General features: G+C 45.7%; 12 protein-coding genes across 12 annotated transcripts; 4 read left to right on the forward strand and 8 right to left on the reverse strand.

The window, feature by feature from the left end:
* Positions 1-774: 774 nt before the first annotated feature.
* Positions 775-2,159, reverse strand: VTP21DRAFT_5734 (uncharacterized protein; the record flags this gene model as incomplete). The annotated part of the gene is made up of 3 exons (XM_069396288.1): positions 775-849; positions 996-1,110; positions 2,020-2,159. The coding sequence occupies 3 exons, from the start codon at positions 2,157-2,159 to the stop codon at positions 775-777; spliced, it is 330 nt and encodes a 109-aa protein (XP_069247815.1).
* A 108-nt stretch (positions 2,160-2,267) lies between these two features.
* VTP21DRAFT_5735 (uncharacterized protein) lies at positions 2,268-5,641 on the reverse strand (the record flags this gene model as incomplete). The annotated part of the gene is made up of 4 exons (XM_069396289.1): positions 2,268-3,527; positions 3,642-5,049; positions 5,158-5,379; positions 5,457-5,641. 4 exons carry the CDS (start codon positions 5,639-5,641, stop codon positions 2,268-2,270), a joined length of 3,075 nt encoding a protein of 1,024 aa, XP_069247816.1.
* Positions 5,642-6,478: 837 nt separating this feature from the next.
* VTP21DRAFT_5736 (uncharacterized protein) lies at positions 6,479-8,173 on the reverse strand (the record flags this gene model as incomplete). Its single annotated transcript, XM_069396290.1, has 10 exons — positions 6,479-6,549; positions 6,631-6,717; positions 6,796-6,943; positions 7,020-7,195; positions 7,261-7,304; positions 7,367-7,512; positions 7,625-7,745; positions 7,807-7,925; positions 7,991-8,073; positions 8,152-8,173. 10 exons carry the CDS (start codon positions 8,171-8,173, stop codon positions 6,479-6,481), a joined length of 1,017 nt encoding a protein of 338 aa, XP_069247817.1.
* A 156-nt stretch (positions 8,174-8,329) lies between these two features.
* VTP21DRAFT_5737 (uncharacterized protein) lies at positions 8,330-10,604 on the forward strand (the record flags this gene model as incomplete). The annotated part of the gene is made up of 8 exons (XM_069396291.1): positions 8,330-8,504; positions 8,575-8,676; positions 8,743-8,914; positions 8,977-9,106; positions 9,179-9,336; positions 9,404-9,539; positions 9,600-9,683; positions 9,747-10,604. 8 exons carry the CDS (start codon positions 8,330-8,332, stop codon positions 10,602-10,604), a joined length of 1,815 nt encoding a protein of 604 aa, XP_069247818.1.
* Positions 10,605-10,838: 234 nt separating this feature from the next.
* Positions 10,839-11,704, reverse strand: VTP21DRAFT_5738 (uncharacterized protein; the record flags this gene model as incomplete). Its single annotated transcript, XM_069396292.1, has 3 exons — positions 10,839-11,350; positions 11,417-11,482; positions 11,545-11,704. 3 exons carry the CDS (start codon positions 11,702-11,704, stop codon positions 10,839-10,841), a joined length of 738 nt encoding a protein of 245 aa, XP_069247819.1.
* Positions 11,705-12,341: 637 nt separating this feature from the next.
* Positions 12,342-14,034, forward strand: VTP21DRAFT_5739 (uncharacterized protein; the record flags this gene model as incomplete). The annotated part of the gene is made up of 7 exons (XM_069396293.1): positions 12,342-12,449; positions 12,509-12,590; positions 12,654-12,745; positions 12,809-12,951; positions 13,025-13,193; positions 13,262-13,954; positions 14,017-14,034. The coding sequence occupies 7 exons, from the start codon at positions 12,342-12,344 to the stop codon at positions 14,032-14,034; spliced, it is 1,305 nt and encodes a 434-aa protein (XP_069247820.1).
* Positions 14,035-14,171: 137 nt separating this feature from the next.
* VTP21DRAFT_5740 (uncharacterized protein) lies at positions 14,172-14,694 on the reverse strand (the record flags this gene model as incomplete). The annotated part of the gene is made up of 3 exons (XM_069396295.1): positions 14,172-14,343; positions 14,403-14,509; positions 14,575-14,694. The coding sequence occupies 3 exons, from the start codon at positions 14,692-14,694 to the stop codon at positions 14,172-14,174; spliced, it is 399 nt and encodes a 132-aa protein (XP_069247821.1).
* A 238-nt stretch (positions 14,695-14,932) lies between these two features.
* VTP21DRAFT_5741 (uncharacterized protein) lies at positions 14,933-16,429 on the reverse strand (the record flags this gene model as incomplete). Its single annotated transcript, XM_069396296.1, has 1 exon — positions 14,933-16,429. One exon carries the CDS (start codon positions 16,427-16,429, stop codon positions 14,933-14,935), a length of 1,497 nt encoding a protein of 498 aa, XP_069247822.1.
* A 124-nt stretch (positions 16,430-16,553) lies between these two features.
* VTP21DRAFT_5742 (uncharacterized protein) lies at positions 16,554-17,329 on the forward strand (the record flags this gene model as incomplete). Its single annotated transcript, XM_069396297.1, has 2 exons — positions 16,554-16,911; positions 17,004-17,329. 2 exons carry the CDS (start codon positions 16,554-16,556, stop codon positions 17,327-17,329), a joined length of 684 nt encoding a protein of 227 aa, XP_069247823.1.
* A 100-nt stretch (positions 17,330-17,429) lies between these two features.
* VTP21DRAFT_5743 (uncharacterized protein) lies at positions 17,430-19,203 on the reverse strand (the record flags this gene model as incomplete). Its single annotated transcript, XM_069396298.1, has 5 exons — positions 17,430-17,486; positions 17,556-18,167; positions 18,268-18,764; positions 18,823-18,966; positions 19,038-19,203. 5 exons carry the CDS (start codon positions 19,201-19,203, stop codon positions 17,430-17,432), a joined length of 1,476 nt encoding a protein of 491 aa, XP_069247824.1.
* Positions 19,204-19,320: 117 nt separating this feature from the next.
* Positions 19,321-19,757, forward strand: VTP21DRAFT_5744 (uncharacterized protein; the record flags this gene model as incomplete). The annotated part of the gene is made up of 3 exons (XM_069396299.1): positions 19,321-19,450; positions 19,522-19,612; positions 19,676-19,757. 3 exons carry the CDS (start codon positions 19,321-19,323, stop codon positions 19,755-19,757), a joined length of 303 nt encoding a protein of 100 aa, XP_069247825.1.
* Positions 19,758-19,997: 240 nt separating this feature from the next.
* VTP21DRAFT_5745 (uncharacterized protein) lies at positions 19,998-21,320 on the reverse strand (the record flags this gene model as incomplete). Its single annotated transcript, XM_069396300.1, has 4 exons — positions 19,998-20,793; positions 20,863-21,038; positions 21,108-21,217; positions 21,275-21,320. The coding sequence occupies 4 exons, from the start codon at positions 21,318-21,320 to the stop codon at positions 19,998-20,000; spliced, it is 1,128 nt and encodes a 375-aa protein (XP_069247826.1).
* Between the last annotated feature and the right edge of the window lie 111 nt (positions 21,321-21,431).

The raw sequence follows: 21,431 nt of genomic DNA on the forward strand, positions 1-21,431 counted from the left end.
TCTCCAATCCAGTCTGCCCTTGCCCATTTTCAGTTAAAACTTTTTTCCTTCCGGACTGTTTGGGTTAGGTTTGAGGCTGGGTCGCCATTAGCTTCTGTAAGTTTTGGATTGTCGCTAGATGCCTTAGCTAAGGTTGCTCTGGAGAGCGGATCATGCCTAATCATGCCCCAAGGCAGAGGCCATCCTCCAGCCATCCTTTGGGAGCCGGTGCTAGAATCGCATCGATCTCCTTCACTCCCCAACACTTGTTTTGCCTCTAAGCCATGCTCAGGCCAGAAACAGGATAAACAAAAAACTAGTCATCATTCTTCATCTGGAGCACCCAAAGGCGGTTGTTCCCAATTGGCTTGGAGGCCCATTTAATTTGGACCCCCGCCCATCGGATTTTTATCCCTTTCCCTCCATATGGAACGAGTTTGAGCTCAACGACAGTCATTAGGATGCCCCAATAAGGAATCCAGAATGCAGGCTACAATGATATACTATATTGGATTCGTATCTATTACATGTTCAAAATAGTAGTAGAGACAACATGGAGATTGAATTCACAAACTTCTAGATTAGAGGAGGGGAAATACTGAGCGGGATGGGATGAAATGACAAAAGGCTGAATCTAGACAACGACCATCGAAGTATCCACGCGCCTAGATCAATACTATAGAGAAAAAGAATCGGGTTAGCACGCTTCCATGCACCCTGGCACCCTTGCATTCATTGCTACCTTGAAGATAATATATAAGGCATGGATAATGCCTGGGAAATAGCCCAGTATCGTTAGGAGAATGTTAATGCAGAGATCGAAGTGGCAGCCACGCTCGAAGAAGACTCCGAGAGGAGGGAGGATAATGGCTAAGTATATGCAAAACAGAGATTAAGAACTGATCACGAAGTCGAGTGGGAGGGGTGCATACAGCATCACCCCTCGCTTGCCACTTGAATGACATGCATATACGAAGCAAAAGAACGCTAGACGGGAGAAGGGGCGAACTACATACCACACGCGATTTTGCAAATGTCTGTACAGGTGAAAGGCATGGTGGAAGAATGAAGTCTTGATAATCAACGGAGAACCAAGGTGCAAAGAGAAATATATATAAAAGAGAGATGCTGCTGCACAACGGAAATGGGCTCCCTTATAAGCCATTCTAGCTTAATTTAAAATTGTCGGCTGGGCGTAACTCCGTTAAATCTTCCTTTTGCGGCCAAACTCGTCTTCTTTGGATTACTTGGATTGTCTTGGCAAAATATATTAAGGAAAACAGAAGGAATGGAAACACAAAAAGAAAAAAAAAACGGTCTTCCACAGTGGACGAGTCCGCCCTTACTTTAGGATCTCGATACAAGGGCAGGTAGATTCGTGGAGATGACGGAATATCATGGAACATCGTGGAACGCCTTCTCTTGCACACGGGAACTCCTTGGCTCCATAGTGGGCAACCTAAATAAGCTGGTCCATTTAAGCCTCCCCCCCCCTTCCTCCCTTCTGCCAAGCTCCTATCGGAGTACTTGGTGGAGGAGCGGTAGAAGCATAAGCAACAGAGAGAATACCAAAGAATATTCTTTGGGGATTCAGTCTCTACTTGGACATGCTCAGAAATAACCATGGCTCGAGTCACTCTCGCTTGGCCTTTCAACGGGTAACGTGCGTTCTTTTCGTCTGTTTCCATTGCATCGGGGCAGAAACGCTGCTGACCATGAGGTAGGGCAGAAAAACCAGGGTCTCTCCTGGCGTTCGAATTTCTTAAAACCTACCATATAGTGCAATCGATATTACGTCTTCCTTACCGAAATGTTGAACACAAGACGAATAGAGGAGTCCCCCTCTCACCAAGCGAGCCACCTGCACGCTTTTGCTTGATTCAATGACGATCAAGGTCCTTCATTCGAAAAGCAGGGGACCTAATGTATAGGGTCGGCGCTCATCAACAAGGTCGAGAGAAGATGCCCTCGCTCCTCTCCCCCCTCCTCCCTTAGGGCCATGTTTTCAAATTAAAAATGGATGGATATGCTTTAATTCACAAAAGGAAAATGGGGTTAAAAACAAATTGACAAGTTCTTTCTAAACAATAACAAAATAGGCCTTGCTCGGTTTGGCTGGGCTCGTGCGAGAGGGGGTCAAGCACAAACACATCAACATCAATACAAGTGAATTGTCCCATTAATACCAGAAAACACCCGAAGAAAAAGAAACAATGGAAAGAAAATAAACCAAAATCTAAATATTCACATCACCCTCCTTACTCCTCCTCCTCCTCCGCCGCACAGGCTTAATGCTGCTGGTTGATCTTGGCAAAATAGGGGGTCATGAACTCAAAGAAGGCGAACTGGGAGGGCTGCGTGCCGTACTGGTAGATGAACCGCGACGCGAGGTAGGCGCCGAAAATGGCCCGGACATAGTTCTCGGGGACTCGCTTCAGCAGCTCGTCAAGGCCAAGCTGGTCCAGGAGCAGCTTGGGGAAGGCCTCGCGAAGCACGGCCTTGCGCAGGGCCTCGTTGTCCCAGAGCTCGGTGCGCTGCAGCTGCTCGTTGAGCTGTACGATGGCGGTGCTGAGGTCGTCAGACACCACGGCCCGGGGGGCACCGGTGCGCTTGTGCTCGCGCCAGATGCACTCGAACTCCAGCTCGGCATTCTTCTCGATGATGCGATGCACCTCGTTGATGTAGTTGCGGTAGAACTCGGGCACCTGGTCGCCATGCACCTGCATGTGCTCGGCAAACTCGGCGTCGTTGAACGCCAGCGCGGCCAGCACCTCGAGCGAGGAGGAGGTCACGCCTCCCTTGTTGGCCGACGCGTCCTTGAAGATGATGGCGCCCGCCTTCTCGAGGCGGAGGCGGGCCTCCTGGGTGAAGAAGAGGTTGGCGCCCTCGACAATGTACTTGAAGCGAGGGTTGCCGTGGGAATCCAGGAGCTTGTGCACGTTGCCGAGATCGACGGATTCCGGACGACCGCCACACGGCACGAACACGAGCGCGGTCGACAGAGGGTGAAGGTGGAAGTTGTTGCGGAACGAGAGCCCGTCCTCCACCACCTCCCCGCTCGGCAGCTTGACGTTGAACTCGTCGACCAGCACCTTGAAGCCCTTGGGCCCAAGCTTCTCGGGGTTGAAGTTGCTGATCATCAGGCGGGCATTGGCAAGCCGTGTCAACTCATCCCGGGAAATGCCCTCAGGGTCGTAGAGAACTCCCGACCCGTCCACGATGGCGACCGTCTTGTCCTTGGAGATCTTGATTTCGTTCGAGCCGAGATCCCCATCGGGCCCACCCGTCTGCAGCTTGGTGACCTGCTCCTCCTTCAGCCCGAGCTTTCGATAAATGCCAAGCACGTACTGGTGCACGGAGCGTGTGGTCATGCCGAACAAATCGTGGGGAATCCCGCCAAGCGACTGGCTCTTGCCCGTGGTGAAGGCCTTCCAGAAGCTTGCGCCGCGCTTGCGAGCGTGCTGTGAGGCCCAATCCATGTAGTCAGCAGTGCCCTCGTCGGGGCCGAAGAAGAGGATCTCGGTCTTGCCATGCAGATCGATGATTTGCTAAAGGGAGGTGGAGGAAAGAGAGAGAGAGAGAGAGAGAGAAGAGAAACAGGTTAGCCCGGGGAAATCTGGGTGCGGTGGGCGTCGAGAGATGGGGGGGGGGAGGAGGCTTACCTCTTTGATGCCGGGGGAGTGGCCCGGAATCAACAAGTCCAAGATACTGTCCACGTATTTTTCAAAGGCGACGCGGGGCTTATCTTGCTGGGTGATGTCGAGCAGGATGGTGCCCTTGGAGCCGCCCTCGGGAATGTCCTTGTTCTTGCGCTGCTGGGTTGCGGCCAGGGCGTAGTTCTCGTCGAACAAGCTTCGCAGGTTGATGCTGTAGGCTTCCTTGTTGCGCGAGCGGATGATGCGGATGCCACCGCGGGCGACGTCTCGGAAGCGGAGGTGGAATCCGCGGAACTCGCTGCCGATCACGAGGAACATGCCGTAGACCTTGTTGGGGTACTCGATCTCGGGCAGGAACGCGGGGTTGAGGCGGAACGAGAGCGCCACCTTGGTGGGCTGGTAGAAGTTGGTCTTGAGCACGTGCTTGTTGAAGATGAGGAACGACTCCATGACCATGAACTCGTGGCTGTTGGAGGTGGTGCGGCGGATCTTCTCGTGCAGCTCCTGGTCGGTCAGCACGTGCTCGGCCTGGAGGCGCTGGTACGAGAGGGTGGGCTTGATGGCGGCGTTCGGCGGGTTGATGTAGTGGATCATGGCGAAGTTGGTGTAGAGCAGCTTGATGAGCTCGGGGTAGGTCTTGATGATGTCGAGGATGTACTCGCGCGTGAACGTGTCGGTGCGCAGCCGCTTCTTGATCTTGTTGAGCACCTCCTCGTGCTCGGGGTTGGAGCGGTCCAGGATGGAGGTCAGCGAGGCGTACTCGCTCCCCAGGCGGTTGAGGAAGTGCTGGGCGAAGATCCAGCCGACGTAGCCGTAGATCGCCTCCTGCACGCTCAGCTGGCCGGTCTGGAAGAAGAACTGCAGCGGGGTGGTGGGCAGACAGTAGATGAGCGAGGCCTCCTTGATCACCTGGTAGATGCTGTGCTCGATCGGGGGCGACTGGGTGTTTGGCACCTGGTTGAGGTAGAGACAGAGGATGCTGACGCCGTTGGAGAACTGCTCCACGTACTTGCGGGTCGAATACAGGTCGTAGTAGTGGTATAGATCCGACATGGCCGAGAAGAACTGCTGTGTGCTGCGCTGGCGATAGCCAATCACGAGGCGGCGCTCGCGGCTGTTCTCCACCTCGAACATCTCGATCACGGGCCCCGTGCGCTGCAACACCTTGCGCACCATGTTCTGGTAGATCTCGAGGGTGTTCTCCGTGGCCTTCTCGAGGAAGGTCTTGTCGGAAATCTGCCGGATGTCCGCCTCCTCCTCAGCGGTCGGGTTGGGGTTTACGAAATGGCACTTCTTGACGAAATAGCAGCGCAGTTGGTGGTTCAGTAGTGACGAGACGGTGCCCGTGGAGCGATACGATTCGACGCGGAATGAGAGCTCGGTGGAGCTGTTGTCAAGATATTTGGAGTCGATTCTAAGGGGGGAGGGAGGGGGAGGGAAGGGGAGGAGAGGAGAGTGAGAAACCTAGAGAGGCCGGCGGGGGAAGGAGGGGAATGGCGACTAAAGCCGTCCACTGGCTTACCTTTTCTCATGCTGGGCTTGTGGGCCGGCTAGCTCTGAGATGCCGGGGCGGGAGGTATGGATGTAGACGGCGCCTTCATCAGTTTCATTCTCAAGGCTGATTTCAAGCTTGGCCTCCTTCTTGGTGTAGGCGGAGATCTTGGCGCCATATAGTGACATGATGTGGTTGGCAATGGTCTCGGCGGACTCATTTTGGAAGTACATGTCGTCGATGCCGAGGTTACTGTGGGAAAAAAAACACCGTTTATAGAAAATGTCAGATGAATTCAGGGGAGGGCGGGAAAAGTCGGCCCATCGTACCCGTAGAACCAGGAGACTTCGTTCTGGACAAGCTCCTTGGGCAGGAAGCCCTGTTCCTCAAGGAGCTGATTCACCTTGAGCATCTGCTCCTGCTTGCCCTCAAAGACAATGGGGTTATAGCCGGTGGAATTCTCCACCATCTGACCCTTGCTCTGATTCTCACCGTTCAAATTTGTTCCAGTCATGGCTAGAGGGGAGTGTATGATGAATGAAGAGATGAAGAGGGGGAAGAAAAGCGAGAGAAAATGAAGACTATGAAGACGGGTGGGGAGAAAAGCAAGAAACAAAGAGCCAAACCAAGTGAGCAATTGTTTATAAAAATGTCAAAATTTGTGTGCAGGAAAATAAAAAGCGAGGGCTTCTATAAACTCCAATTATTTGACTTTGAATTTTGTTGGGCGAATAGTCAAATTTCTCACGCTCTTGTTCGTTCTCCACACCGCTTTTTTTTCCTCCCCCTCTGCGTCCGACTCCATCCGCTTGTTCCGATGGCCCTGCGCTTCCACCCGGGATCCAACGCGGCCAGAAAATACACCGAGAGAATCACCGTGCGACGGTGAGACTTCCCCCCGCGCCCTCCTAGTTGCCGCCCCCGTCCTCCCCCTCCCTCCCCTGCTACTTTCCTATGCCACAACCTCGAATCGAAGCCAGCGAATTGATTTGCAAAATTTGCTGAGATGTCCATGGATTTCTATTTTTAAATTTGAGATGAGGGATTTCTTCGGCGTTGTCAAAATCCGGGGCGGAAGCCCAAACCCAGCAGCCCCTTGGCAGGAGAGAGAACGGAACAAAATTGGCATGCGGGAAGGAACGTTCCATTGCCTCATCCAGCAACGAACCACGTTTATTTACACTTCAATATTATTAATGACTAAGGAAGACAATACAGGACTATGACAAGGAATGCTGCATGCATATTTACACGGGGGGGGGGGGGCGGAATGTTTGTAGGGGAAGGAGGAGAGGGAGGGGAGAGAAGGCACGGGAGGGGGCGCAGAGGCAAAATCCAAAAGATGGTGCAACTATTCTATAGTCATGAACCGCGACGATGCGGGGTTATTCGCCGTCACTGTTACTCCACTCGTATGTAGCACTATATTCCAAAACGGCCGGTTAGCAAACGCTTGCTCATGCGATTGGCACCAATGCCATATTCAGAACATATTCAACTCACAGTATTGCTTCAAGCCCTTTCCGAAATTCAACCAGCACGCTAAAGCGTTGACAAATGTGGCCAATAGAGCCATGAGGGAGATGGCCGCTAGAGACGGGTGCGAAAAGCAAAACGTAAGCCAACTATGCTAAAGGGAGTTTAGTTCTCCGAAAAAGAAGCACTAACCAAAAGTCGACAGAAACAGGAGCATGGCGCGATATTTTAGTGCTTGTTCCGCACCGTACATGCGGACAAGTTTGAAGGCAAAATAAGCCATCCCTCCCAATAACAAAACGAGAAAAAGCATCATCAAGGAGCGTGATTCATGTCGCACCTATGTTTTGGTTGAGTGGTTTGGTCATGCACACGAAAGAGAAGGAAAAAAAAAGCACAACCCAAAATTCACTTACACTCCAAATAGCAACTAACAACACAACCAAAGTCAAGGGAATGAGGACGATGGTCAGCGCATATTCGATGTCACCTTGTTTTAACACAAGCACTAGGTATTGCACGCAGAAGCCGAGGAAGAAGAAGAAGTCGAATTTGATGAGAAGGAGAAAGACTTGATACGTGCGATAGATATCTACATGGAGAAGTGAAGCTAGGTTCGTTGTCTTGTGGGACCATCCTGTTCAAAAATTCCCTTACTCTTCATTATCGGATCGGCCCCTACTTTCTTGTAAATAGACCATCTATTGCGCATATTTGCTGGAGATATAGAAGTGGAGCGAGACTTCAGAGCAAACCCACTTACCCAAATTCCTTGTAAAGCATACTGCCGAGGTAAAGGTAACCGAGCTCCGTTACGCCGATAGTTAGTGCCACTCCCACAAGTTTCATTTTGATGTGCTCGAAGTAGCTTGCGTAGGGCTCGCTAAAAGCCTGGGACATTTGAACATACTATAGTTATGTGGGTTAGTTCAACCCCCTTCTCATGGCAGGAGTAGGAGACACATGCCTGGACAATGGATAATATGAAGCAGAGTATGTTGCTTATTCCGAATCCTATGACCTGAATCGTGTTTTGGTGTGCGAGCGCATCCCATATTATGACCAGGTTGAACAACTGGGCAAAAGTGAAGATAACAAGATAAGCCGGAGTGCTTCGTCCTAACGCATCATTAAAGATTTTTCTACCATTTTGCGAAAATAAGCTTCATAGAGGTAGTACTATGGAAATGGTAAGACACTTACGATCCTGGATTAAAACCAACTATGGTAGTGCAGACTATGACTTCGAGCAGGATTACGGCGAACGCCTCCAGGAGAACTAGGAGAAAGGTCAACCTCGAGTACCGAGATTTGGGAAACAGCTACAATGAAAACAAATTAAAAGTAATTAGACACCACATAGGCCGCTCTTCTCGTAATTGTCTACCTTGGATAACTGCATGTGAAAATCGGTAAAAACGTTAGAATCCAACTTTCCCCTGACCGAAATTTTAATAAAAAAAGATCGGGCTATTAAAGATAAAAATATAGAGCAGTCACTTCGACGTCACTTTTAAAGCTTAAACAGAAACGCGAATTGTGCTTTACATGGGAAGCTCGCGATTGTCATGTTAACTGCTTTCTTTAATCCTCTTCAATAATATTTTGTCATCCAATCTCCACGCCTCTCCCTCCCCCCCCCTCTCTCTTACCTTTTTTACTCAGCTTATATTCCATATACCAGTGACAAGAGCAACTAATCTTCCATACGGCCCCGATCCAAAGTATGCCCAGCATTGTATCAGGGAATCCCGAGATGTCTGCTCGGGCCTCGCCCTACCAATCCATCGCCAATGTAGCACTCATGGTCCGTTTCTTTCGTACTATGTTCGCTCTATTTGGCATATCTTACATTGCAGTGGTCTTGTTTCAACTGCGAATCTCGTTTCGAATTTCCTTGAGTAAATGGATGAAATATCATGTGATGTATTCCATAACCAATTCTAATATACCATTGGCCTATTATCGCAGATATTTTATGGACATTTATCTCATTTCGTAACATTTTCTATACGCTTATCATATATACGTTCAGTTTACCCCTGTTGTTTGCACGTAAAGCTAATCTTCACGGTAGGGATATTGTCTATCACTGGAGGTGATTCTTCTTATTGAGACTATGATTATTTTTGCCTTTAGCCAAAAGAGCAGTAAAGCCGAATTTATTCGGTGGTATTGTCTACTATCTTGGTCACTGGGGCACTTATGCGGTCGTAGGCTTCTACATTCTGTCTGCTATCTCCATAGCAACTTCGTACTATGGTTTGCACGGGGAACGATATTTATCTGCAGTCTTCGTATATATGCAAGGGTGAATATCTGCAAAGTAGCATGGATTCATTAACCTTGATTATAATGACTTTCGTTGAATAGGCGAAATAATGCCCCGCGAATTAACGAGAAGTTCGTATATGCCGTGTCTCACATCATCTTTCTGGGCGTGGTGTTTAGTGCAAAGCGAATGCGGAATGGGAGGGACTGTTTAATGTCGCAACCCATCAATGTAATATCTTTTGCTTTGCGTTTTTTTTTTGTAAACTATTTCTTAACTTCATCGAATCTATCTCTACTCTAGCAAAGCAAGCTTCAAATCCTAAGGATGTCTCTCTCTTCAATTGCTCAAAAAAGTTTTCGATTCTCTCTGGTGTATCTGTGGCGCTTCACCATTGTCTTTTTCGTTTTTGGTGGAGTCCTATATCGACTCACTTTTCGTGTCTTCAGTACTTTTTCCTCGTAAATATCTGATTTCTCGCGTTACTCCCCTGATAAAAGACGATTTTTTTAACCTGCTCAACTATAGTCTTGCAGACGATTCATACCGATGGTCCCGTGTTTTCCTCGATCCACACATGATCTTACGTTCATTCATTGCAGGTGGAATGGCTACGGCCTTTTGGTACACTTTAGACGAACTGTTTGATATATTCTTCACCGAGGTAACTATATAGATCTCTCTAGTTGTGAATAGATTCTAATTTTAGGCCGTATCTTTTTAGCCACTTTTACTTACAGGTGCGACCTCGGACCCTAATCGTTGTTTGGTTAGTGGGCTTCGGCTGGAAAATAAACCAATAATGAAGGTACTTATTTGTAACGATTAAGAAACTTATTTAATGTGCTCATCTGTCGGCTACTTTATTTAGCACTTTGCATTCTACGAGCTCTGGCTTGTTATGCGCTCTCACCCGCATCGTCGTATTGCGCTCTTCGAGGATATCATGTCGACCCCCACAATGTGGCACCAGGTTTCCGAAGAGTGCTTCAAGGTGGTTTTCGAACTTATTACTGCGATCGAACGGGAGCGAGTGCATCCCCCTGCTAAAAAGCCTGAAAAAGAACAGAAGGAACCCACGGAGGGAAAGAAAGAATTGCCCCCGAGCCCGAACCGTATCAAGCCGGTGGTGGCGGATATTTTTGCAGGAGGTAAGAAGGGGGGGGACTTGAGACAGCGCATTGGATTCCCACCAGAATCTGGTAGCAATGCGCCGTCTATCCCAGAGGGCCAACCGCCCACCGTAGCAACGTCAAAACAACAGCAGGGGGCGAGCATCTCTCCCGAGGTTTGGGTGGCCAATTTAGTTCTGAATATGCGCAAGATGCTAGAACGCTATCGCTGGGGCAAGATTTTATTTGCAGAGACAGGCGAGCGTCAGGCACAACGCGTTTTCAGCAATTGGCAACTTGTCATTTGGGCTGCTCAAGTACTTTCCCGTCTCACAGCAGCCTCCTATCACGAGGATCAGTACGGAGTCGTGCAGCGAGACATCCCTCGCGTCCTTGAGTGTCTCCTCACGTGTCTGATGGCGACTGAGGAATTCCTTCAACGGCCCCCTGACAAGAGAAAAAGAGCGAGGGTAGTGCAGGAAACGCATGCGGTTGTTACTGCAATCGAGGCTTGTATATATGAAATAGTGGTGGTGTTTTACGAGAGCTTGGGTGAGATGCGATTCCCGCCAAGAATTGCCCAGCGATTGCAAGTGTTTATGGACTTCAAGGAGTAAAGAACAGTCCTGTCCAGTACTATTTAAAATTTCGCATCCTTTTTTTTTCTATCTATACACGTTTTTTTTTTTCTCTTTTTTCTCTTTTGAATAGTTAGATTTTTCTCTCAATAAACAATGTAAATGGAAAATTAAATCTCTGAAACCAAAAAGCTTAATTAATTCAAAAAAAAAAATACATACGGGATATATTCATTCTATTCATGTATAGCACAAATGTTTTCTAGGGCAACGTTATTTAAACTCCATTTTAAAGATAGGGTCCCCTTTCCGCTTTGTCCGCAATTCGACCTCTTTGCGCACGCACATCGCATGCCGCACCAGTATTTCAAGTGGGCTTTCTCCTTTACACCCCATGTATTCCACCAATGCTCTGTCCACCTCCTCTGCCAACCCTATTCTCCATTCCTTCGACATGTAGTGTCCCACACAGCTCTTCTCAGGTTCAGTGTAGCAGATCAAGGAAAACACGTCTTCGAGCGTGTGCTCAAAGCACTCCAACTCTTCTGATGAAGAGATTAATAATTTCGAGAATGTATTATGAATTCTTCGAGCCTGCTCGATTGCTAGGAGAAACTTTTCAGCTCTAATGAGTTCGATCAACGCTTGACATGCAAGGGCAAAAGCCGTCTCGATGGTACGAGAATTTGAGGTGGATGGCGAGGTGGAGAGTGCGCCAGGGAATGATGCATTAACTAGAGCAATGGTGCGGTCTATGCGGCCAGCACGGATGGAAGCCATAATCTCTATCATTTCATATTAAGCATGATTCCTAGAGTACTCTTTTTTTTTGCATAATAGGTTATACCTACTTTTTCTCTGGTGTGTTATATTTAATAGTTCTTCATACTTCTCGCTTAGTAATGGGCCTTTAACATCTAGAAAAAATAAAACGACATCAACATGCCACCTAGGCTACGTTAGCGAGATGAATACTTACCGGAATTATGACCTTCAAGCAGCTTCACCTCTTCTAGAAATGCACGCGCACTTCTTTCGTGAGAATGATGGACCAGATATGAAAATACAAGCTGGCGCATGAGATTAGATGAGGGAGGCGGGTATTTCTCATAGGGAGGATCACTAGTTTCTTTTGTCATAGATTAGTATGCGAACGTAGGAAAAAAGAGAATGAAATGTAAAAGAAATGGAGATTCTCTATTTGAAGAAGTTTTAACGGTTCGTGACTTAATTTTTGCCACCAGCACTGTCAGCTCGAATCTCATGATCATATGCAGGGAGAATTATCCATAATAGACGATAAATGGTAATTAATCCTAGATTTGAAATCAGTAAAAGCAAGAGCTACTTGAAAGTGCCAACCAGCAATCAAACTATTTGGTAGTATCAGTCTGTTCATACACTCGCCCTATTGATAGTTCAACTTCAATATAAGCGTGCTGCTTGCATTCCCAAAATCATTAAAACATCTAATAGATGCCTCTATTAATACAATTTTCTATCTTGTCCGTAATTTTTTTATTCAAATTCTATGATATATGCCATATTTCGAAAGAAATAATGGCTTCATAATTCCAGAAAACAAAGGGTACATTATGGCCTTATATTCTTTATAGTTGCTAAGTTGGCAAGCGCTCGCAAAATATTTCCATGATCTGTAAGCTAATGAAAAGTGTGGCTTGGCAACTTGAAGCTTACGCAACACGTCTGTTTCTTTTATCGCGTCTCATACTTCGGTTATTTTTTGCCACTAGTTACTTTCACATCACCGAAGCAATGGCTCCAAAAGAAGACTGGGAAAAATATAACAAGCCAGTTGAGGACAAGGAAGAGGAGAAAATTGTCGCTCTAGACGAAGGAGACATCCAGCTACTCAAAACATACGTAGGGATAGTTGATCTATATGTTTTATTTTCTACGGCTTACAAAATCGATGATTATAGGGACAAGGCCCTTATGCAAAGGAACTGAGGAAGATCGAAAATGAAATCAAAGATACACAGAAACGGGTTAACGAAAAGATTGGTTAGCACACTATTTATATCCTTGTAGTGAATCATTTAATTAATTTATTCGAGCTTTTCTTAGGTGTGAAAGAATCTGATACAGGCCTTGCCATGCCCAATCTTTGGGATATAGCCGCTGACAAACAGAGAATGCACGAAGAACAGCCGCTCCAAGTAATTTCCAGATAAATCCAACTCCAAATGATCTGACTTAAATGGAATGAATTATATTTTCAGGTAGCTCGATGTACTAAGATTATTCAGGCTGGCCAAGGGGAGGAAGCGAAATATGTTATAAATGTAAAACAGATTGCAAAGTTCGTTGTAGGACTAGGGGAGCGGGTATCACCAACAGACGTAGAGGAAGGAATGCGAGTGGGGTAAGTATCTCTATGGCTACGATATCATGGATGTAATTTTAACTTTGCTCTTGTCTTTCCACGTTGAATTCAGAGTTGATCGTAATAAGTACCAGATTCAGATTCCTCTTCCTCCCAAGATTGATCCAACGGTCACAATGATGCAAGTTGAAGAGAAACCCGATGTAACATATGGTGACGTTGGTGGCTGTAAAGAGCAGATTGAACGACTAAGAGAGGTCGTGGAGATGCCATTGTTACAAGTGAGTGGGTGATAATATTTTTATTTCGGTGCTTTTGTTTATTAATATGTTCCTCCCCTTTTTTTTAGCCTGAGCGCTTTGTAAATCTTGGTATTGATCCGCCAAAAGGTGTGCTTCTGTATGGTCCTCCGGGTACTGGCAAAACTTTGTGCGCTCGGGCGGTTGCTAACCGTACTGATGCAACCTTTATTCGTGTCATTGGTTCCGAGCTTGTCCAAAAATATGTTGGTGAGGGTGCTAGAATGGTACGCGAACTCTTTGAAATGGCTCGCACGAAGAAAGCATGCATCATCTTTTTTGATGAAGTGGATGCAATTGGCGGAGCAAGATTTGACGATGGCGCAGGAGGTGATAATGAAGTGCAGCGAACTATGTTGGAGCTTATCAATCAACTAGATGGGTTTGATCCAAGAGGAAATATCAAGGTATTAATGGCCACAAACCGGCCTGACACGCTCGACCCTGCTTTACTACGTCCAGGACGTCTTGACCGTAAAGTCGAGTTCAGTCTACCCGATCTCGAGGGGCGCTCGCACATCCTCAAGATCCATGCAAGAAGTATGAGTGTCGAGCGTGATATTCGATATGAGCTTATTGCAAGGTTATGCCCCAATAGCACCGGTGCTGAATTAAGAAGTGTGTGCACGGAGGCCGGTATGTTTGCTATCAGAGCAAGGCGGAAGGTAGCCACAGAGAAAGACTTCTTGGAAGCCGTCAATAAAGTCATCAAGGGATATGCTAAGTTCTCGAGTACACCCAAGGTAGGTTATTCATGTATTGCTTGGCTTGATTGTGCAGTTCCCTAACTCTCTTTTCTCTATAGTATATGATCTGGAACTGAACATAATTGCTAGACTTTTCCATTTCACGACTCTTTCTGGTTTCCTTTTTTTTTTATCTATGTTTGTATGAAAAAAAAAAAGTGGGCATATCTTTGTAACCAAATAAATAAAACGCAAATGGACTTTTATTCTTCAATTAAGAACTCGCTGCTGAGCCTGTGGATGAGTTCGCTAGCTCCTTTGTTGTCTTTGTCTTGAGCGAGAGTGCATGTAATCCGCCCTTGAACTCCTCATCCAGCAGCCCGTAGATCATGCGATGTCGCTGCATCATATTTTTACCCTCGAATGCGTCAGAGACTACGCTGACTCTAAAAAAAAACGTTATACTTCTGTCAATTAGAGGGAGATTAACTAGGGGAATAAGAACCTGAAGTGAGTTTCCTTGCTTGTCACTCCCTTCATCGCGGCATGGTGGGCATGAAGATGGGATTCATTTATGATCTCCAAGTTGAGAGGATTCAAATTCTCGGTTAACTATTAATTAAGTGGATAAGTGTTAGCAAAATAATTTAGAACATTAAAGAAGACGGGAAGCTCACTTTTCTCTGGATATTCTGGTAAATGGGCCCTTCCATTTTGAGTTTAGATTCGTCTTGGGTTAGAAAATGGCGAAGAAATGGAGAAGGAGCTCGCTGGCGAGCGAAACGGGTAACAAACATGGGCAGCGTATACGGCGAAAACTCAGTGTTGAGATTACAAATGGATACTCTCGAGAAAAAAAAGTCACAGTTTCCCAAAATAGTTTTCTATCGATACCTCGCATTTATTTCCCCACGATTTGTGCGCTATTTAGATGTTAGTCTCATTTGATTGCTTTTGAAAAGTCAATCCTTACGAATATTCGCTGTACTCTATTTTATTTGACAACCTAGTATTATTACGCTTTAGAGCTCCTCTTCATGGAGCTCGTAGTACAAGACACCGTTCAAATCCTTGACCGTCCTTTACTACTCCTTCGTGTTTCCAGTTCTCAAACACCGCCTTTACAGCATCCATCGCTCCTTTTGCACACTCTAATGCAAGGAGCCCACCCTTCTTCAATAGACTAGTGCACATTAGTCCATTGTGTATTGCTTTGTAATATTCGAGCCCGTCTCGCGAATTTGTGAAAAGACCCAACTCAGGTTCATAGACACTAGCTAAATCAAGTCGAGACCGCTGCTGTGGTGAGAGATATGGAGGATTGCACACTATAGCATCGAACGGCCCCTCGCTCAAAAGTCCCTCCTCATGTGAAAGTCGAGTAAAATCTGCGAGAAGGAATTTGGATCGATCCTCCAAGTGAAGACGCTGTCGATTTTTTTCCGCTATACTTAATGCGTCCGGACTGATATCGACTCCAACACCGAATGAAAGAGGTAGAGAAGCCAATATGGATAGCAGGATGCATCCGCTCCCTGTGCCCAAATCCAGTATTTTGATGCTTGATTCGACTGTAAAATTGTCAAGGGTTGCCTGCACAAGTGTCTCGGTACTTGGACGCGGTATGATGGTTGCAGGAGAAACGATGAAGGGGTGCCGAAAGAAGTATTGTTCACCAATTCGATAGGCAACCGGCATTCTCTCCTCTATTTCCCCTCTCTCTTCTATGCCTTGCTTGTCAAGGCCTTCTCTCTGATAATATTCTTCTAATATTCGCTCGTCTTCTTCTCGCTTCTTTCCGAAAAAATGAGCTTCTCTAGTCCGTATTCCCTCAAATTTTGCCGGCTCCTCCCCCTTTATCCTTATTTCTTCATTTGTCACCGGGTGGTGAAACCAAATTTCTATCAGCGAGAGACAGAGGCCCTTGTTCTTGTTGCTTTTCAACGGCTTCGTATGAGAAGATTGGCCAGCAATAGGGTTGGATGTTTTAAAGAAATAGCGCCGGAGAGGAGCATTACCTGCTGGTTGCGAAGTGACAATATCGAGAGTAGAGAGTGTTCCTGCAGACGTACTTGGGGAATATTTAATAAGCTCACAAGCAGTTATTATGGAGGATTCTTCTATCGAGCTGTCTAATGCTACATTTATGCTATCTTCATGTGTGGCAACACGTCCATGGCAAAGAGCACGATACCTCGCATTTATTTCCCCACGATTGAGCATCGCGGTAAGAGTCTTTTTCATCTCTAGGGATTTTGATACTACTAAATAGCCAGAGCAAGCCTTTCCAACATGATATATGCAATGAAGGGTAAGTGGCGTCGTTTCGGTATCGGCAGAGAAGAGATAAGGGAGATAATGTGTGAGTGCGTGAGGTGTAATCCCAGGGCCTTTCCATAGGACGGCAAGATGTGAGTCCTGGAAAGTAACATGAACATTGAGTGAAGGGGGCTTTTTTTTCTTCTCACTTTTGACTTTGGTGCTGTAGACGGGTGCGTTCGAAGGGGGTGGCAATGTGCCTTCTTGGGCCATATCTATTTAATCAAGGCTATGTTTACTCGGTACAAATTTAGCAGTCAAAACTAGTCTCAGTGGCCAATTTGCATTCTCGCGTCTCTCATTCATTGAAAATATTTTTCTAAGAGCAACTTCGAGAATGCCGATCACATTTTTAAGGTCTCCCGAAGAATCTACTTCCTCGGTTCGACATCACCAAGCTGCAGTTCGTGCAATTATAACACCTCTGTCCATTCTTACCCAGCAGCTGTCCGGTTCCGATATTCCTTCAGAACTCGGAAAGGGAGATCTTGTCGTCCGCGAAGATAAACTTTATTTCTTTTCCTCTCAAACATCCGTGGGCTTTTCGATTGATTATCCGTCCATAATTATTCACGCTGTATCGCGTACCTTTGAGGGTGGACAGTGCATATACTGCCAGCTGGATGTAAATGAGGGCGAGGAAGGAGAGGAGCAACCAGTGGAGCTGCGTTTTGTGCCAGACGATCTGGGATCTTGTATGTTTTTTCTTTTTGTTTTTTCGTAGCTTGGGATTTTCGTAGTGCTGCTACCTATATTAACACTCTGATCTTGAACGCGGTGATTATAGTGGATGCGATCTATATGGCACTCTGCGATTGCGCCGCTTTACATCCTTCCAAAGAAAGCGAGCATACAAATGGAGGTTTCTATGACGACGACGACTACGAAAATTATGATGACGAAGATAATGAATTTTTCACGGTCGCCCCAAGCGATGAAGCAGAGTTGAGTGAGGTTGGGAGGGCAGCCCTGGCGCACCTAGACTCGATTATTTCGGGACCCATCCCGGAACAAAGCCAGGAAACTGGAGATCAGAACGATATCGACATGGAAAACACAGACTATGATCAATTTAGAGATGCGGATGAGAATCAAGATCGACAAACAAGATAGGAATAGAATTATGGGAGTTTTAGATAGTTTGGATCTTGCAAGAAGATTGAGAAAATAAAGTATGCATATATTATAATATAAAATGGCAATTTAACAAGAATTATATTCTCGACTTGTTCAACGTCTCTAATCCCATTGCAAACTGCATTATCTCACTCTGTCCGGAAGGCATATATTAATATTAAGCTAGCTGAGAGTTTCCTCTATTGTATTTAAATTACTTCACCTTCAATAATCCAAATGAATTCACACCCGATAATCCGAGAGAGCGTGCCCATACAACTGGTCCGAATTCCGTCCCATACAGTCGATACAGCTTGTCGCAAACTCCCAGAATCGCTAAATTTGCCAAATATCTTTCTGAGGAATATTGGGTCAGTACATTCACGTTACCGATATCAGATCCATCAAGCACTCCTTGCTCAACAACACGCGAAAGAGAGCTCACGTCTCCTAGGCCTTGGTTGAGGCCTTGGCCTGCAAGCGGGTGGACAGTATGGGCTGCATCTCCCACTAAAGCAACTCTATCCGTGACATAGCGTTCAGAATTGCGCATTTTAAGAGGGAAAGCAGCACGAGTCCCATCCTGAACCTGCGTGACAAGAGGAGGAAGAAGCTTTTTGGCATCCGGTGCAGAGAACTCAACACTGGAACGCCAAGCATACTCCTCTTCAGTATTTATATTTGGAGCATGTGAGGTAAAGTATTTAATATCTGCCCAGCTGAGCCTGAAAGCAGCATTGACTAAATGGCAGAAGTCGGCTGGTGGAAGGGAGCGAATCTTGGTTGCGATAGCAGGGGTCGTCGACCAAACGAGGGAAGAATAACCGTTTTTTAGCTAGAAGCATGTATTCATAGAATTCAATAGTATTGAGTCAGCGGCAGTAGGGCGATTACAATGACTAGAGAACGTCCAAGATATTCTAAGCACTACTTACAGGTAACATAGCAATGGGGCCAGATGGCAGGAAGCGTTGCCACGCCGTATTATTTTCAACCATCGCATCCACCTGTAGTGTTGCCACCACGCCCATTGCATCATAATTCCATCCGAGGGACTCGATCTGCGCAAAAGACCGTACGGGAGAATTTATCCCATCAGCACCGACTAGAAGCCTCGTCTTCAATTTTCGTCCACCTTCCAAATATACATTTGGCCAGTCGATTCCTCCTGTATCTTCGCCTTCAGTCTCTAATTGAACTTTCTCAACTTTAGATCCTTCAATAATTTCTAAGCTTCCGCCCAACTCTTCCAACCGCCGAATAGCAGCCCGTTGCATATTCAAGTTTTCGACCATCCATGCAATTGCACCATTACTTCCTGATACAAGTTGAGAATTGAAATGAATATGTGCATTAGTCAGCCCGTCCCAGACGTGCATATGAGGGTAAGGCTGCACGCGATCCAAATCCAGCTTATTCCAAACGCCGATATCTTATAAATATTATAGGAATGAGATAGAATTACAAATATTCCAAAGTTTTATTTTTACCTTGGAAAAGTTTAACAGACGCAGGTGTTAGTGAGCTTACGCGATTAGAATATTCATTCGGGGAAGGTGTCCACGAGAGGTATTTAGATAGGGAGCCAGCTTCAAGGAGAGCAATTTTGAGGTTCTTCAAGGTCGGAGACGATGCTATAAATACAAAGAGATGGAGCATGATAGAACAAGCATCATGGAAACACTCGAAACTAACTTTTAATTACCTAACGCGCATGCAAGGGAAGTACCTACAATTCCACCCCCTACAATCACGATATCATAAAATTTATTCAAATTTCTTCGGTTTTCCCCATTGGCACTAGTTGATAGCTGAGCCAGTGGAAACAACTGGGTTATTTTTCTGGATATTCTATAGCTTCTAGCTAGCATCGCAAGTCAAAGTGCAGAACCCTGCTGAAAAGAGTTGAAATATTTTGCATTTATTTCTCGCGGCGCAGTAGTGGCAAGCTGACCCTTTCCCTCTCGCCTCCCTATAAAACATACTTAATGTCCCTTAAGAATCCATTTCACCGCAAAGCTTCTGAGGCCGTGCATGCTCTAACACGAGCCGAGGAAGAAGCCTGTTTTAAACAGCTCAAACAAAATGCATTAGCTAATTGTGACTCTAAAATAAAAGGTATTAGCTAATTTACTTGTATTTATATGATAGATATTCAGTGCTTATTTATTCTTATCAATGCCATTTAGATTTCGTTGAGTGCAGCAAAACGCATCAGTTAACTGTGGTATGGAAATGCCGAAAACTTCACAAAGAGATGAATAAATGCCTAAATTCTTAGTAATATACTTCTATATATATGTTTCTCATTCCACTTTATTAATATATGTTTATTATTATCAGCACCACGCAGGAGGAGCTAGACAAGCTAAAGCTTGAGAAAATTGCTCGGAAAAGACAACAAGCAGAGAAAGAGAATTCCTAATCAAGCAACTAACGATTTCTCTATAAGTTATTCTCTTATTTTCCTTTTATATAGTCAATTTTTTTTTTCATTTCGCTTTACCTAAACCCAACCACCTCTGAAACAAATAAAGTCAATAGGTATATATTTATAATACAACCAGTATCTACACTCTATATAAAATAAGCAGATCTTCTCTTTTAAACTATGGAACTTCACCATATTATAAGGGGAGAGCACATTCCATTATTTCATTACTACCTAAATTTTTTCTTTACAGGTAGCAGGCCAGTCCTGGCTTCGAGCGACCCAATCATCTTCCTCGCCAGCTTCTTCTGATATACTTACTGGCTCGTCCACTAATCCGTTACCTACCGCTGACACTCCGCTTGACGAACTTGAAGGCTCAGACCTTAGATCCTCGAGTCCCAAACGTTTCAGTACAGCTTCCTCTAATTTGAGATATTCTGCTTCAGGGTCGTCCGGAAATCCATCATGCAATGCACTGCTGCCACTCCAGCCTGTATTTGAGTCATCCCCCAGACCGGAAGCTATAAGTGCGGAGCTCATCATCGATGTTTCCATTAGTCCTACTACTACGACGGCGTCTCTTATATCGACCTCATGGTGAGCCATTAGGCGAGCATGTGCCTGGGCGAGACGAATCAGACTCTCAAGAAGACGAAGTGTTGTCCGGGCCGCATTACGCAAATCACGCTGCCTTTGTGCCTGGTAATATCGCTGTAATACTAAATTGGCTTGGCGAGATAATGGAGGGCGGAAGTTAGACTTCACATACTGCAAATAGGTTTTTAATCGCTCGATATCCCACAAGTGCTTGCCCTTGGTTGATTGCTGTTGCTCTTCCATATCCGGAAAATGTTCACCAAGCACAAAAGAAGAGACAACACGATCCCAAACATCGTTCTGTGAATCTATAAGTACAAGAACTAAATCGAATCGAGAGAGGAGTGGGCCGCTGAGGGCTACATTTATAGATACAGATTGATCAGAGTCATATTTTCCTATGGTATTTGTGGCAGCCAGCACAGAACATCTGTAGGTGCGTAGACATCATAGTTTAGAAAGGGAGTGATTTAAGTTATGAGGAGGATGTAGTGTTTACCGAGTGTTTAAATTTGTAACGATTCCTGCTTTCGCGATAGAGATAGTCTGTTGTTCCATTGCCTCATGGATTGCGAGTTTATCGTGCTCACGAATACTTCCAAATTCATCAATACAACAAAGACCTCTGTCTGCAAGCACAAGTGCACCAGCTTCAAGTTGCCACTCTCCACCATCCTAAATATTTCAAAAAACACTAATTTTTAATAAAGAGTGTATTATTCTAATATCTGTTAGATTACTGACGCGAACAGCTGTAACGGTGAGTCCTGCACTTGATGACCCAATTCCAGTAGTGAGAACTGAGCGTGGTACAAGTTTTGATGCATACTTCAAGAACTGCGACTTGCCAGTCCCTATATCAACAGGAATTCAGCCACATACTCCAGTTTGAAAAGAGATAACGCATTTACCAGGATCGCCAATTAAAAGCATATGAGGCTGTCCACGTATACGCATTCTATCAGTGTGCTCTACCCCTCCGATTAGAACAAGCAAGACGGCAAGTTTCACAAGATAAAGGCCATATATTTGCGGACATACGCTAGCAATAATATTATTTCTATAACC

Source organism: Calcarisporiella thermophila (assembly GCF_041956535.1).
Source record: "Calcarisporiella thermophila strain CBS 279.70 unplaced genomic scaffold VTP21scaffold_23, whole genome shotgun sequence".
NCBI lineage: Eukaryota > Fungi > Calcarisporiellomycota > Calcarisporiellomycetes > Calcarisporiellales > Calcarisporiellaceae > Calcarisporiella > Calcarisporiella thermophila.